Raw genomic sequence first — 16190 nt, 5'->3', positions numbered from 1 at the left:
TGGTATGGAAATGGCGTAGGATGCCTTGGTGAACTGTGGTGTTCTGGGTCCTGCTATGACTGACACCATGGCCGGAGCACTGCGACTGCCCAGCCTGTCAAAGGCCACCACACTCAGCAGATACTCCCTGTCTATCTGCAGGGGGAGACCTGTGGTCAAGATGTGACCACTCTTCTTGTCCACCGCAAAGCAGCCATTACCACCTGTAAGTTACAATCCATCAATCAGTCAATACATATATTCATTTATTAATCAATTACTCAATCAGATGTATTTGTAAAGCCACTTTTACATCCCGATGTGCATTTAGAGTAACCTGTACAGTACAATAGTACATTATTAGTAGAGTATAGCTTTATTGTTATAGAAGCCTCTACACTACAGTTTAGCTACAGTAGAGTACAGTACAGAACAGTCAAGCAAGGGAGACAGATGGATAGACTGAACATACTGGGGATAATCTACCCATTTTATATGCATTCATATATACAGAAGTACACATATACAGTACAGTTGAGTATAACAGAGTACAGAACAGGACAGTCAAGCAAGGGAGACAGATGGAGAGACTGAACATATACTGAGGATCTTTTTTTTTTTAAACTTTCCATTAATACACAGTAGCAACATTCTTGTCTTGTCTCGTTGCTCTGTAAAGTGTGTTGTGTCATGGATGTGAAAGGCACATTAGACTTGACTTGATTTTACATGACTAGATGAATAGACTGAAGATAATATTTCCATCCAAATGTATTCACAGTAGCAACATCCTGGTTCTAGTCTTGTCCGCCAACTGTAAACCCTGGCACGTACAGTACGGTACAGTAAGTCTACCAACACCCCACTCTATAGAATGAGGTCAAATGGAAGTTAGCAGACCTCGCTGGTGCCCAAGACCCGGGCTATCATCCTCTTTGGATGTAGTTAAACCTGTGGGATCATTGAAGGATTAAATACAAAAGCTCATGTTTAAAAAATCTGATTAAAAAAAAATCTTAGCAGGTGGTTGTTGATTTCCATTTAGCTTGTACCACTTGGGGCTCATGTGATTTCGGTGCTTAGTTACAATTCATCTTCAACATCTGTTTGAGGAGAATGAGGAACAAGAAGGGGGTCAATCCACTCAAAAAGTGGTACCCCCCGCACACACACTCCCCCTCAGCAGGGGCTCCACAGATGTAGCAGATCTTTTGGCTGGCCCGCTGTGTGCGTACGTGCGCGCATCTCTTTCTTACCATCAGCCAGGAAGTACTCCACCTCGCCGCTACTGCCCTCATCCCCGTCGAGAGCATGGAGCGGGTACACCAGCTCCCCAGGGGGGGCCTCGGGGGACACAACTGCCAGGTAGGGGTAAGGCTCCATGGCCCACTCGGGGATGTTGTCGTTGACATCTGTCACCCTCAGCTTCACCTTGGTCAGGTACCAGTCAGGCCCTGGGAAGAAGATAGATAGTGAGTCAATAGAAGAGACTAGACCATAGAAATGGAATACTGCCTGTTTGTATGACACAAGGCCACATTTCTGTAATAGCCAAACCAAACAAAGATTCTATGATGTTAGAAAAAGACCAATCACATGAATGAACAATGATGGAAAGCTACTTGCATCCATCTTTGCATAAAGACTTAAAAAAGGTCTTGATCAAATCATTGATGATACCCAGTCTGGTTTTATGAAGGGCAGACATACAGTGGGGCAAAAAGTATTTAGTCAGCCACCAATTGTGCATGTTCTCCCACTTAAAAATATGAGAGAGGCCTGTAATTTTCATCATAGGTACACTTCAACTATGACAGACAAAATGGGGGGGGGGGGAAATCCAGAAAATCACATTGTAGGATTTTTAATGAATTTATTTGCAAATTATGGTGGAAAATAAGTATTTGGTCACCTACAAACAAGCAAGATTTCTGGCTCTCAAAGACCTGTAACTTCTTCTTTAAGAGGCTCCTCTGTCCTCCACTCGTTACCTGTATTAATGGCACCTGTTTGAACTTGTTATCAGTATAAGAGACACCTGTCCATAACCTCAAACAGTCACACTCTAAACTCCACTATGGCCAAGACCAAAGAGCTGTCAAAGGACACCAGAAACAAAATTGTAGACCTGCACCAGGCAGGGAAGACTGAATCTGCAATAGGTAAGCAGCTTGGTTTGAAGAAATCAACTGTGGGAGCAATTATTACGAAATGGAAGACATACAAGACCACTGATAATCTCCCTCGATCTGGGGCTCCACGCAAGATCTCACCCCGTGGGGTCAAAATGATCACAAGAACGGTGAGCAGAAAGACCAGTAACAAAGCCTACCATCAGCAAGGGCATTGAAGATGAAACATGGCTGGGTCTTTCAGCATGACAATGATCCCAAACACACCGCCCGGGCAACGAAGGAGTGGCTTCGTAAGAAGCATTTCAAGGTCCTGGAGTGGCCTAGCCAGTCTCCAGATCTCAACCCCATAGAAAATCTTTGGAGGGAGTTGAAAGTCTGTGTTGCCCAGCAACAGCCCCAAAACATCGCTGCTCTAGAGGAGATCTGCATGGACGAATGGGCCAAAATACCAGCAACAGTGTGTGAAAGACTTACAGAAAACGTTTGACCTCTGTCATTGCCAACAAAGGGTATATAACAAAGTATTGAGATAAACTTTTGTTATTGACCAAATACTTATTTTCCACCATAATTTGCAAATAAATTCATTAAAAATCCTACAATGTCATTTTCAGGATTTTTTTTCTCATTTTGTCTGTCATAGTTGAAGTGTACCTATGATGACAATTACAGGCCTCTCTCATCTTTTTAAGTGGGTGAACTTGCACAATTGGCGGCTGACTAAATACTTTTTTGCCCCACTGTATATGTAATAATATTCGACTAGTATTGGACTTGATAGACTACAATGAGCACATTATGGAAGATAGCTTTATTTTATTTGTAGACTTTTACAAGGCATTTGATAAAGTTGAATATTATTTTCTTTTTGAGACTCTTCGATTTTTTGGTTTTGGTCAATATTTTCAAAGTGTAATTAAGACACTACAATAATAGTAACAGCTCTGTTAAATTATCCCACGGAACTTACAAAGATTTGACATTAGACATGGAATTAAACAAGGATGCACAATTTCTCCTTTCTTATTTTTGTTGGTCACAAGTTATGGCACTTCATTTAAATAAGGACAGTTTTAGGGGTATTCAGATACAAGACAAAGAGATAAAATGTCCACAATTGGCTGAAGACACCACCATTTTTTTGAAAGATCATAATGAAGTCAAGAAAGCTATTGACTGTATTAATGCCTTCTCACATGTATCAGGTTTATCTCTGAATATTAGGAAATGTGACTTATTTTTGCGTTGAAAAGATGTGACTTAAACTCATTATATATCCCTGTAAAAGATGTGATCACATATCTTGGTATTAAAGCTGGCAAAGATCATAAAGAAAGGGCCAACTTAAATTTCTCTCCTATTGTAGAGAAAATTGGAAAGAGATTTTACTCCTGGTTTTTAAGAGATTTCTTTTTATTTCTTTATCTGGACGAGTACTTTTATCACAATCTGAAGGTCCAGATTAGTTTATACCTCCCTTGCCTTGGATGTTCCTCTGTCAGTAACTAACATGGTTGATACTAAATGATTTAACTTCATACGGAGGAATAAACCTCATTATTTAAGAAAAGCGGTAATATGTAGCACCCAAGGTGAGGGAGGGTAGAATGCTCTGAATTTTAAAACCTCTAATATAATATTTAAGATTAAATGGATACAAAACTATTTAAGACATAAGGATTGCATTTGGAATATCATCCCTAATTTAATATTCCAGCAAATTGGTGGTCTAGAAGTCTTACTCAAATGCAACTTTGATGTGGGTAAAATCCCTATGTACAACCTCATGTACAACACAATTTTCCCCTCATAGGTATACAATCTGGAATAATAAAGACATAAAATACAAAAACAAGTCTTTGTTTCTCCAGAACTGGTTTGACAACAACATGATTTGGTTTAAACAATTATTGAATAATGATGGACAACTATATGATTATCCAGAATTTATGAGAACACACAACGTTACATTCACTCCTGAGGAGTATCAAATAGTTGTTAGAGCTGTCCCTCAAGGTGATATTCTTCTTTCAGGAGAACATAACAATACTCCAAGTGCAACTGTTGAGGATTTTGTAGCCTCAATACAACTACAAGGAATTTACATTTTAACATGTATATAAGGAAACTATGTCAATATGTTACTATTCCCTCTGCTAAAATGTACTGGAATGCAGCTCTAGGAACTGGAACTAAGTTTCGTTGTTATCTGGTAAATATTGTATATCTAAGAAGGTGAAAGAAGTATCCTACAAACTCATTCATAGAATCTACCCTGTAAAGACCTTTATTATACACAGATTTAAAATAGCTATTGATAACAAATGTGTATTTTGTGATTGTGACCCATTTATTTTGGGACTGTTCTTATGTCAGAAGATTTTGGTGTGAGTTAGAAGATTTATTTTTAAAAGAAACAACTATTGATGTTAATTTGAAAGACACTGATATGATGTTTTATTTTGAACCAAATGATATGGACCCTGATTTAACTTTCATTGTTAATTTGTTTATCTTTCATGGTAGATTCTTTGTCTATAAAATGAGGTGGGTGTCATGTTCTGACCTTAATTCTGTTATTATATCTTTGTTTTAGTATGGTCAGGGCGTGAGTTGGGTGGGCAGTCTATGTTTGTTTTTCTATGTTGGTTTTTGACGTCGGCTTAGTATGGTTCTCAATCAGAGGCAGCTGTCAATTGTTGTCCCTGATTGAGAATCATACTTAGGCAGCCTGTTTTCCCACTATGGGTTGTGGGTAGTTATTTTCTGTTCTGTGTTTTGTTGCACCGTTCAGGACTGTTCGGTTGTCGTGTATTGTTTTTGTTTAAGTATTCAGTCTTTATTAAATTACAATGAATACTTACCACGCTGCACCTTGGTCCTCTCTTTCTCCCGACGACAGCCGTTACAGAACTACCCACCACCAAAGGACCAAGCAGCGTGGTGAAAAGGAGGAATGGACATGGGAGGACATCTTGAACGGCAAGGGATCCTACACATGGGAGGAGATCCTGGCTGGAAGGGATTGCCTCCCATGGGAACAGGTGGAGGCAGCCAGGAGAGCGGAGGCAGCAGGAAAAGGGAACCAGCGATACCAGGGAATACGGCTGGCAAGGAAGCCCGAGAGGCAGCCCCACAAATGTATTGGGGGGGGGGCACACGGGGAGTGTGGCAGAGTCAGGAGTCAGACCTGAGCCAACTCCTCGTGCTTACCGTAAGGAGCCAAGGATGGAACCAGAGCCGGTCAGGGCGGAATTGGAGGTGAGCGAAGCAGAGACAGTGAAGGAGTTAATGGGGAAATTGGAGGAGAGAGTTATGAGAGAGTTGCTGTGTTGGTGCATGAGGCACGACATCTGCCCAACGCCCGCCACGTCTGGGATTTGATGTCACCTGAGTCAGCTCTCCATACTCGTCCTGAGGTGCGTGCTAGCCGTCTAGTGAAGACTGTGCCAGCCCCACGCACCAGGCCTCCTGTGCGCCTCCCTAGCCCTGCACGTCCTGTGCCAGCTCAGCCCTACAGCTCTCCAAGCCATGCTTACCGTGGCGGGCGTCGTACTGGTCAGGCACCATGTTATGCGGTGGAGCGCACGGTGTCCCCAGTACGCGTGCTTAGCCCAGTGCACTACATCCCGGCTCCCCGCATCTGCCGGGCTAGGGTGAGGATCCAGCCAAGGCGGATGGTGCCAGCCCTGCTCTCCAGACAGCCAGTGCGTCTCATCGGGCCAGGCTATCCTGCGCCGGCGCTGCGCACTGTGTCTCCCGTGTGTCTGCACAGCCCAGTGCATCCTGTGCCTGCTCCCCGCACGTGCCGGGCTAGAGTCACCATCCAGCCAGGACGGGTTGTGCAGGCCATTAGTTCTAGACCTCCAGTGCGCCTCCACAGCCCTGTGTATCCAGTGCCTCCTCCACACACCAGCCCTCGGGTGGCAGCCCCCCCGCATCAGGCTGTCTCTGTCTCCTCCCTACAGGTGCTCCCGCCTGTCCAGTGCTGCCAGAGCCTTCCTCCTCTCCAGCGCTGCCGGAGTCTCCCACCTGTCCGGCGCTGCCGAAGTCGTCCTTCACTCCGGTGCTGCCGGAATCTCCCGTCCATTCGGGACCCATTGCTAGGGTCCCCAGTCTGAGGTCGGCGGCGAGGGTTGCCGCTCTAAAGAGGCCACTGAGGCGGGCGAAGAGGCGGACAAGGACTATGGTGAAGTGGGGTCGGAGTCCGCACCTTTGGGGGGGGGGGGGGGGGGGGGGGGTGGGTACTGTCACGTTATGACCTTAGTTCTGTTATTATATCTTTGTTTTAGTATGGTCAGGGCGTGAGTTGGGTGGGTAGTCTATGTTTGTATGTTTTCTAGGTTGGTTTTTGAGTTCGGCCTAGTATGGTTCTCAATCAGAGGCAGCTGTCAATTGTTATCCCTGATTGAGAATCATACTTAGGTAGCCTGTTTTCCCACAATGGGTTGTGGGTTGTTATTTTCTGTTCTGTGTTTTGTTGCACCGTTCAGGACTGTTCGTTTGTCGTGTATTGTTTTTGTTTAAGTATTCATTCTTTATTAAGTTACAACGAATACTTACCACGCTGCACCTTGGTCCTCTCTTTCTCCCGACGACAGCCGTTAGTGGGCAGAGAACAAACCCCTCTTCACATTATTTAAGATGGAATTTAAATATTATTTTGAAATGATCAGTATGTACTCTTGTTTGTCTATTTATTTTTTTGTGTTCATAATAAAAAACATTAAAAGAAAAGGAATACTGTACTTCCTACTTTACTTCCTTATTATGGGTACACTCAAAACGGCCACTAATCCACCCATCATAGAGAAATTGACGGGGATTCCCATTCCAATCATTCTAAATCTCACCAAAATGAGTGCAGTCTGATTGGGGTTAAATAACATCACTCATACCATTCTCTAAGGGATTCTTGCCCTACATGACTGAAGGCTTTTATATGATTGCAAGATCACAATCCGACCAGGGTGAGGAGGCTTTTTACCACCCCAGGAGAGATGCCAGCCCAGCAGACTTCGAGACACCCTGCCTCCCCTGGGAGAGTAGCCCAGCCAGGCGACAGATGATCTTCCCTGGCCCAGCAAAGCCTCTGTGATCGCTCAGGAGCATGGAGATAACGCCACATAACCAAATGCGCATTGTCACCTGCACACTGCTACTGCCATGCTCCTGCCACACTGTAGTGAATAAGAAGATTCCTGCAATCCAATTATCACCTTCTCTCTCACCGCAGCAGGGAGGAATACTGAGTGAGTGAGGGAGAGAGAAAGAGACAGACAGACAGCGAGAGAGACAGGCAGAGAGTGACAGAGCGAGAGAGAGAAGCAAGATGCAGATGTGAAGGGGTCTGAAGAAGCTCATTGTTCAGAGCTGAAACTGAGACTAGACAGACCAGCACATTCAAACAATGGGTACGCTGAATATAGAATCAAGGATGCTATGCCATTGTCAGGAAATTCAACTGTTTGAAGGCTCAGCACTTTTTACAGATATTGAGATATAAGACCAGGATATTGACATATTGACGGTCTCCTCAGTTCTTTGTTTCACCTTAGCGAGATTAGGTAGCTATATTCCCACCCAAGTTTCCTTGACGTCAAAGGAGACAGAGGATTTGGCTAAAAACTATTAACGGCACTCCTACAGTATGTCTGACTTCGGGCTATAAATGTGCCTCCTGCTCTTTGACAATCTAAACAACTGATGCATTAAGTAAACAGGAAGTAGCTACTGTCTCTCACCATCACTGGTGAAAGTGACAATTAACCATAGTAGTTACACAGAGAGTACAACACATTAAGAACACCTGCTCTTTCAATGACAGACTGGCCAGGTGAATCCAGGTGAAAGCTGTCATCCCTTATTGATGTCACTTGTTAAATCCACTTCAATCAGTGTAGATGAAGGGGAGGAGACAGGTTAGGTGCTAAGCGTACCGGTTTGTGTCAAGAACTACAGTTTCCTGTGTGTATCAAGAATGGTCCACCACCCAATGGACATCCAGCCAATTTGACACATCTGTGAGTCAACATGGGCCAGCATCCATGCGGAAACGCTTTCGACACCCTGTAGAGTCCATGTCCCGACGAATTGAGGCTGTTCCGAGAGCAAAACGGGGGAATGCAACTCAATATTAGGAAGGTGTTTTGTACACTTGTAGTGACATATTAGTTATGTCACTATAATGACATTTCAACTAAGTCTTTTTACTGTATGATCAATTTATATTCTATGATGTCAAATTACAGTGCACCAAAAATAACCAATATTTCTCACATTGTAATACACCTTGACATATGAGAGTCAATACGGTTTTATCTGTGGGGTTGCACAAATCAAATAAATGCTGAAAATGTTTTAAAAAACCAATTTCCCATTTCTTTACCAGGCTTAGGTTTAGCTGGCCTGTGTTCTGTGAGAAGCAGAATGCTCTGCACCCCGAGTAGCTAGCTGAGGAGTGTTCTCTACTGAAACACAATAGCTCTAACCTGTGTGACAGCTCATAAACGGATTGTTAGAGGTATAATAGAACAGAGGCAGAGGCTAGAGGAGAGAATTCATCTGGCTTTGCTAGCCTCACTTTGAAGTCTGTTTGTGGGGAAAAGTTCTCGTGGAACAGGCGATAGCTCATTTGGATAACTGGGACAGTGTCATGGGAGCAGAGAAACTCATCAACGTTCAGATTTCAAGTTTGATTTGGCACATGCACAAGAACAGTGACATGATTAACTTGCAAGCCCTACCAAACAGTGCAGTATTCAATATCAAAATCTGTGGAAATGTCGACAGAGGCAGTTTGCGCCAGCTACAGCTTTGTAAAAAATAAATTAAAAAATGAATGTATTTTGAGTGATGATGACAGATATGTATTTGTTATAGAAGGTCTAAGAGGCACTCTATCAAGGACAAATCACTTAAGATTTAGTTCAATAGTGTTATTTTGTGACAAGCGAGAAAAGGCCGTGCTCTTGCAGGTTTGTGCCTTTCCCAGTCATGTCTCTTAGCTAATGGCGGTGATGATTTTGCAAGGCCAGTTTAATTAGTTTGTTATGGAGCGTCTAATCAGAGCCAAGGCACATGATTACAGACCATCAGGACTAGAATGGTAATGAAGAGCTTGTCAAAGCCGACGTGTGTGTGAGAGGCTCCTATGATCTATGGAGCTACAAAAGGAGCATTGATAAAAACACCCAGGCTGAAACTGGTCTGACAGCGTCACACCTGACTGACACCAAGTGCTTTGATCAAATGACTGTGAGAGGAATCAATTAAGCCTCCTCTGAATTTAAAAAGCCCATACAAAATATTTACTGTAGGTCAATTTGATGAATACGGTATATTTAAACAATAAGTCCCGAGGGGGTGTGGTATATGGCCAATATACCACAGCTAAGGCCTGTATCTAGTCGTGCTTAAGAACAGCCCTTAGCCGTGGTATATTGACCATATACCACACCCCCCCAGGTCTTATTACTTAAGTATCTCATATCTAATTTAGCATCTGCTAAATGGCTGTAATGAAATGTAATGTGATAAATTGGATAGAAGGAGTACCGTGTGCTGTTCCCTCCCCTGTACCCTGCAGGGATGTTGTTGTCACTTTCTGCTGGTAATCCTCTCCTTGGGTAGTAGCTATATAGCATAAAGGCTTGCTGGTATAAAACGTTTTCTCAAGTACTTTTCTCATAGACCGCCCACGGTACGAGAGCATGGGTGGGATAATGAGTGTGTGTGTGTGTGTGTGTGTGTGTGTGTGTGTGTGTGTGTGTGTGTGTGTGTGTGTGTGTGTGTGTGTGTGTGTGTGTGTGTGTGTGTGTGTGTATGTTCATTTGTGCATATTATGTGCAATGCACGGCAGAGAAGCGTAAGAGAACAGAGCAGTACAAGGGGAACAGTACAGCCTAAGCAGTCTATGGCACTACAGTGGCTACACATAACAAAATACTGCATGACAAAGCCTTCACGCACCAGGGATCTGTGCATAGTACACAATGCAGAACAGCAAATGAGAGAACTGTATTGAGATATAACATCTAATTAATTTAAAAAGCTTTACATAATATGGATCCCACGCAGAATTGCCTGCTGCTTCTTCGAGCCCATTGTGGGAAAATAAGACATGCAACAAGTAAACTGAGTTTACAAAGCATTAGGAACACCTTCTCTTTCCATGACACTGACCAGGTGGATTCAGGTGAGCGCTATGATCTCTTATTGATGTCACCTGTTAAATCCACTTCAAATCAGTGTAGATGAAGGGGAGGAGGATTTTTAATCCTTGAGACAATTGAGACAAAGATTGTGTGTGTATGCCATTCAGAAAGTGCCTTTGAATGGTAGTAGGTAGGTGCCAGGCGCACCAGTTTGAGTGTGTCAAGAACTGCAATGCTGCTTAACAGTTTTCCGTGTGTATCAAGAATGATCCATCACCCAAAGGATATCCAGCCAGCTTGACACAACTGTGGGAAGCATTGGAGTTAACATGGGCCAGCATCCCTGTGGAATGCTATCGACACCTTGTAGAGTCGAATTGAGGCTGTTCTGAGGGCAAAAAGGGGTGGCAAACGCAATATTAGGAAGGTGTTCCTAATGTTTTGTACACTCCGTCTATTTCAATTGGGTACCAAATTAATATAAATACCCGATGGCACAACATACCTTTGAGACGTGCTTTTTAGCAGTCCATGGGTCTAAAATGGATTTCAGCACAGCAGGGAGGTATGCAGACATTAACCAAATGTTTTCAGTGTTAATAAAGGGCCCCTATTTGAAATCCCCCCACTGTGAGCCTAAAGCCAGGTGAGTCCGGACCGGTCAGCATAGGATCAACACACTGAAAGCTGAGATGACTGAAACCTATTAACTGGAAGATCCATCCTCTGCACACTCTGTACTGTAGAGGCTCAAGGCTTCTGAGATTCGGGGACACACAGAGACATACACACTCACTAACCGTAATCAATTGCACCCATGCACACACACAAACAAACACACATGTACGTATGCACGCACGCACACACAGACACACACATACACACACACCAATTAAATGCAATGTACTGCTGACTAGGTGGCAGGGAAGTTAATCTAAATACCTTCACGCTTGTGCTCCCAAGTGGTGCAGCGGTCTAAGACACTGCATCTCATTGCAAGAGGTGTCACTGCAGAACCTGGTTCAAATCAAGGCTGCTTTCCATCTGGCTGTGATTGGGAGTCCCATCGGGCGGCACACAATTGGCCCAGCATCATCTGGGTTTGGTCGGGGTATGCCGTCATTGTAAATACACTATCCTCTATGAATCTAATGTAAAGTCATAAATATTCTTTAGGCTTATCCTGCTCTCTTTATGTAGGCTGTCTTTACTGTAGTATGTTGAGAGGATAGTAGGACTCATCCCTCCAGCTGTTAACACCACACTGGGCCTGAGGTGGATTGGGAACAATGGCGAGTTCTTAGAAGCACTATTCAACTCTAAGAAAAGACTCTGAAAACCACTTCCCAACTTCACAACAGAGAGCCAGCAGAGGATTGCGGCTATAAGGAGTCATCTCTCTCTCTCGCTCTAGCTACCCTGCACTCCTCTCGCTCTCTCTCTCCCTCTCTCGCTCTCTCTCTAGTTTCTCTCCACTTCTCTCGCTCTAGCTTCTCTGCACTCCTCTCTCTCTCTCTCTCTCTCCCTCTTTCTCTCTCTCTCTCTCTCTAGTTTCTCTCCACTTCTCTTGCTCTCTCTCTCTCTCTCTCGTTTCTCTCCACTTCTCTCACTCTCTCTTGCTCTCTCGCTCTCTCCCTCTCTCTTGCTCTCTCTCTCTCCCTCTCTCTTGCTCTCTCTCTCTTTCTCTCTCTCCATATTTCCTGCTAGCTATTCCCCTTTCTAACCAAAACCAGGGGTATTGTTCATATACCCATTCATCTCTATCTGTTGCTGTCAGTTGGTGTTAGAGGCTTTCAGAAGGATCTCGCTCTCTGTGCTGTGGCAGTGCTGCTGTGGTGAAGGGAGGAAGGGGTAATTTCTGTGTTATGATGGTGGTGGTAGCTACAGAAAGATAGTGATGAGTATGGGGCCAATTTGGAGGCTCCACTCTCAGCAGTGTCCTCGGGCCTAGAATGGGATCATATTGGAGAGTAATGGGGTTGCTCGAAAAGCAGATGTGGCCTATCTGGAACTCTCTGGAACTCTCTCACCTCTGAGTCACTGAGGCAGGCTATGCCTCTACCAAACCAACACAACACAACAGGCTCTAGCTAGCATGTTCTGCCTTCATCTCGGAAACACAGAACCAAAATATCCCGTAAATGCATCAGCTAGTCACAGATGTTGGGAGAGACTTTCCACGTCATTTCAATGAAATTACATAGATTTTGAATTGACATCTGTGCCCAGTGGGTAGTTCTGCTTCTACCTAACCAACACAACAGCTGCTAGCTAGCATGCTCTACCAAACCAAAGAAAATGGATTGCTAGCTAATATCTACACCTTTGGACTCTGAGCTGTTTAGTCCAACAAGGCCTAAGTAGCTAACTATTAGCTCGTATCTAACTTGAGCTATGCACCTAACTCAATATTTCCGTAGACATCTCCCACTGACATCAGTGCAAGACTACTGTTACTCAGAGGTTGTAATTCCGCACACTTAACTCAAGTTAGGATTCGGGCCCTGAGCATCTTCATGGTGACTATCAGATAGATACATCACTTAGAGTCTATCCTGATTCTGTTTGTGCTATTATGCCAACTCCTTGTCATGCCAAACAATGGAGTTGTCATTGGCAAGAGCACCAACAGATCTGGGACCAGGTTACCTCGAATCCTATTAAACTAAGTCAAGTGATGACTATGAGGCCAAACTGTTTAAAGACCCATCTTCTCACTCCTCACCAGAGGGGGCTGCTGAGGGGAGAACGGCTCATAATAATGTCTGGAACGGAGCAAATTGGAATGGAATCAAACACCAGGTTTGATACCATTCCACTCATTCCACTCCAGCCATTACCACTAGCCTGTCCTCCCCAATTAAGGTGTCACCAACCTCCTGTGCTCCTTAATGGTGTGTGAAATTATTTCTGCTTTACTCATTATATGACTTGGAATGCATGATAGCTACACATTTATGGGGGCTGCTTGCGGATTAATTCAATTTCCCATTCACACAGGCTCATTATCAAGCCCATTGTAACCCTACTGAGGAAGACAGTGAGGCTGAGCAACACTCTGTGCCTCAAATGTTCCCTATATAGTAGAATTATTTTGACCAGAGCTCCAAAAGTAGTGCACTACATAGGGAATAGGCTGCCATTTTGGACGCACTCTATAACTTTATCTTTGACTTGGTAATATACGCTGTGAATGCAAAACATTAAGGACACCTTTGTCGTGTCTTTGGCTATGTCGGATTAAGTGATATGGCATGCTATTCCATAAAATAATTTATCCGTAATTAATATTACCTGATTGAGCTAATGTAAATGTAATTAACTAGAGAGTCGGGGCACCACGAAATAATATTTATAGAGCTATCTTCCGAATAAACTTTTATAGTATACCTAGTAATATTTTACATCAATAGCAGTCAACATTAATCATCACTTTAATTCAGTCTCATCTGAAAGTTGTAAATTCTTGGTTATCTTCACGAACCCTGGCTAACAAGTTGAATCAGCAATACAAAGTTGTGTTTAATTATGTATTTACTAAATACCTAACTAATCACACATACACATAATTAATCATAACTTGATTACAAATTACGTCATAAAGGAAAACGTCCCTAGCGGGCGGAACAGATATGACAGCTTGTTACACAAAAGAAAAGGGGCTGGGTTTGAGTGAAAGAGCGGGAAGACTGGGGGACACAGGGAGAAGCTGTGCTATCGTAAATACAGTATCTTATGCATTCTAAATTACCGCCCATTTGGAAAAGGAAAATGCAATAAATATTTACTCTGAGCTTCCGTAGGTTGGTGGTAGATGGAAGGCCATGTTGCCAAACCGAGTCCTTTGTCCTTTGAAGAATGTCTCTGGTTGTCAATTGGATACGTTGTAGTAACGTTGTTGTGTGATAGACGGGATACTCTGTCTGTTCCTTCCTAACCCTCGTTTACAGCTGCTGTTGCTAACTCAACGGCTAGGAGGTATCACTTCTGTATTGAATAAGAGTTCAAAGTTCATACCATTCGAAACCAAAGCTCACGCTGATGTTGGCTTCGTTCTGTAGTTATTATCTGAACCGTTCTGACATCGGACCGTCGTCCTCACATCCTCGGAACAGGAGGTTATATTGTCGTCAAGGCTTTATATAGGAAGGGAGAAAAGGGGTGTGTTTCATAGTTTACAACCTATGTCTCTTCAGTGGACGGGCCACTGACTCGGGCCTAATTCACTCATGAAAACCCAAATCTGACATTTCAGAAGCTAAAATCACATTTCATCCCATCATGAATAATTTCATATTCAAACATTTAAATTGAACAACAATTCCATGTGAATCCGATAACTCTGATGTGTAGACTTTCCACTGTAGAGTTTATGTCATCTTATCATTGATGAGAATGTCTCAGATGACAACCGAACTGACATCATATTCATTAAGTACCCCCGCATACTGTATGTTCAATTGGTCGGATTACCAGAATATAGTTCATTTCTCCCCACCTTCTAATGTTCCCAGAATCTCTATGTTAACCAAGGTGTTTGCAAATGTAACATCAGTAAGGTAGAGAGAGGAAATCTAGGGGAAGATGTATTTATGACTGCCATAAACCCACCCCCAACAACCTCAATTCGTCGGGGCATGGACTCTACAAGTTGTAAAGTGTTCCACAGGGATTCTGGCGCATGTTGACTCCAATGCTTCCCACAGATGTGTCAAGTTGGCTGGATGTCCTTTGGGTGGTGGACCATTCTTGATACATACAGGAAACTGTTGAGCATGAAAAACCCAACAGCGTTGCAGTTCTCTACACAAACCGGTGGACCTGGCTAGGGATGGTAAGGTGAGCATATTACTGCCACACCGGCAATTCCTTGTGACTGTTTAGTCACTGTAACTAGGCTTCTCTAGGCTCTGATGCTGCTGATGGTCATTGGTAGCCTACAAAACTTGCTAACTGTCTTGTACTCAGCACTCTATTGTCCCTCTAATCAATCTGACATCAATGCAAATGTAATGGAAATCTAATCAAACACTTCATGAGAGCCCATGAGCTCATGTTGCGCAACATTTCTATAGGCTATTCAATTGTGTGAAAAACAAGAGTTTTTATGGCCTTTATTAAAAATAGAAGGATCAGCTTTCTATAGGCAAGGTCTACTTCAGTATATTTATTTCTCAACTTTCCTAATATTAAGCATTTTTTAAACACCTCATGTAGCCTAGCACATGGGCCTATATGTTTTGATAAGGTTTGTATCACAACTAAAAAGGCCACATAACTTCTTAAAATTAAGCACATGAATCCGCTTTACAAGGGGTGTAGAGCCTAACTGGTATACATACATAAGCAGAGGGTGAATTTCAAGTTTGGGGGAAGATAATTTTCACCATAAAAATGCACCTTTATAATAAAAGCATTACATGCATAATCACATTTGAGGTCACTTTTGAGCACTTTTGAACATTCACGCGTATAGCGTTGTGTGCGCATTTCTGAGCTTATAATGTGAAGAAATAGCCTATTAGTTTAGCAACATTTTAAACTAAACGTTCTGATCTGTTGAATCAGCCTCATTGCTTTAAAAAAAAAATTTGATGTGAGTGGTTATCTTAATATGGGATCTGTCGCATCCCACAACTGTCCTAGACTATATTTGGAATATTTCATTCTCGCACAGAAGGACAAGTTGACCAATAGAATAGGTCAAATTTTGTACTATGTGGGGTAGTAGATTGACATAGACTAGTGCTTTTTCTGTTTGTTAGGCCTGCTCATCTTGTTAGCTGATGAAAAGTAAATGTGGACAGTTCCTCCAATATCTTCAATATGTGCCTTGGAATTGGATAAGTGGGACGAGCACAGTTACGTCCCCAAGATGCCCGTGAGAAGAACACGACCATGTGACAGGCATTTGCTAATA

General features: G+C 43.1%; 1 protein-coding gene across 1 annotated transcript in view; it reads right to left on the bottom strand.

Moving 5' to 3' along the window:
- Positions 1-16190, bottom strand: part of LOC110532307 (neural-cadherin-like) — a 118959-nt gene that overhangs the window by 78384 nt on the left and 24385 nt on the right. Inside the window, exons 2-3 of the mRNA XM_090231101.1 lie at positions 1236-1433; positions 1-203 (exon numbers count right to left, since the gene is read on the bottom strand). The exon at positions 1-203 is cut by the window's left edge and continues 23 nt beyond it. Of these exons, the coding sequence (XP_090087227.1) occupies positions 1-203; positions 1236-1433 (401 nt within the window). The remainder of the gene's footprint in view (positions 204-1235; positions 1434-16190) is intronic.

The sequence above is a fragment of the Oncorhynchus mykiss genome, chromosome 1 (genome assembly GCF_057628025.1).
Source record: "Oncorhynchus mykiss isolate SJ-2025 chromosome 1, ASM5762802v1, whole genome shotgun sequence".
NCBI lineage: Eukaryota > Metazoa > Chordata > Actinopteri > Salmoniformes > Salmonidae > Oncorhynchus > Oncorhynchus mykiss.
The sequence above is the reverse complement of the archived record's forward strand: the minus strand, read 5'-3'. Positions and strand labels throughout refer to the sequence as shown.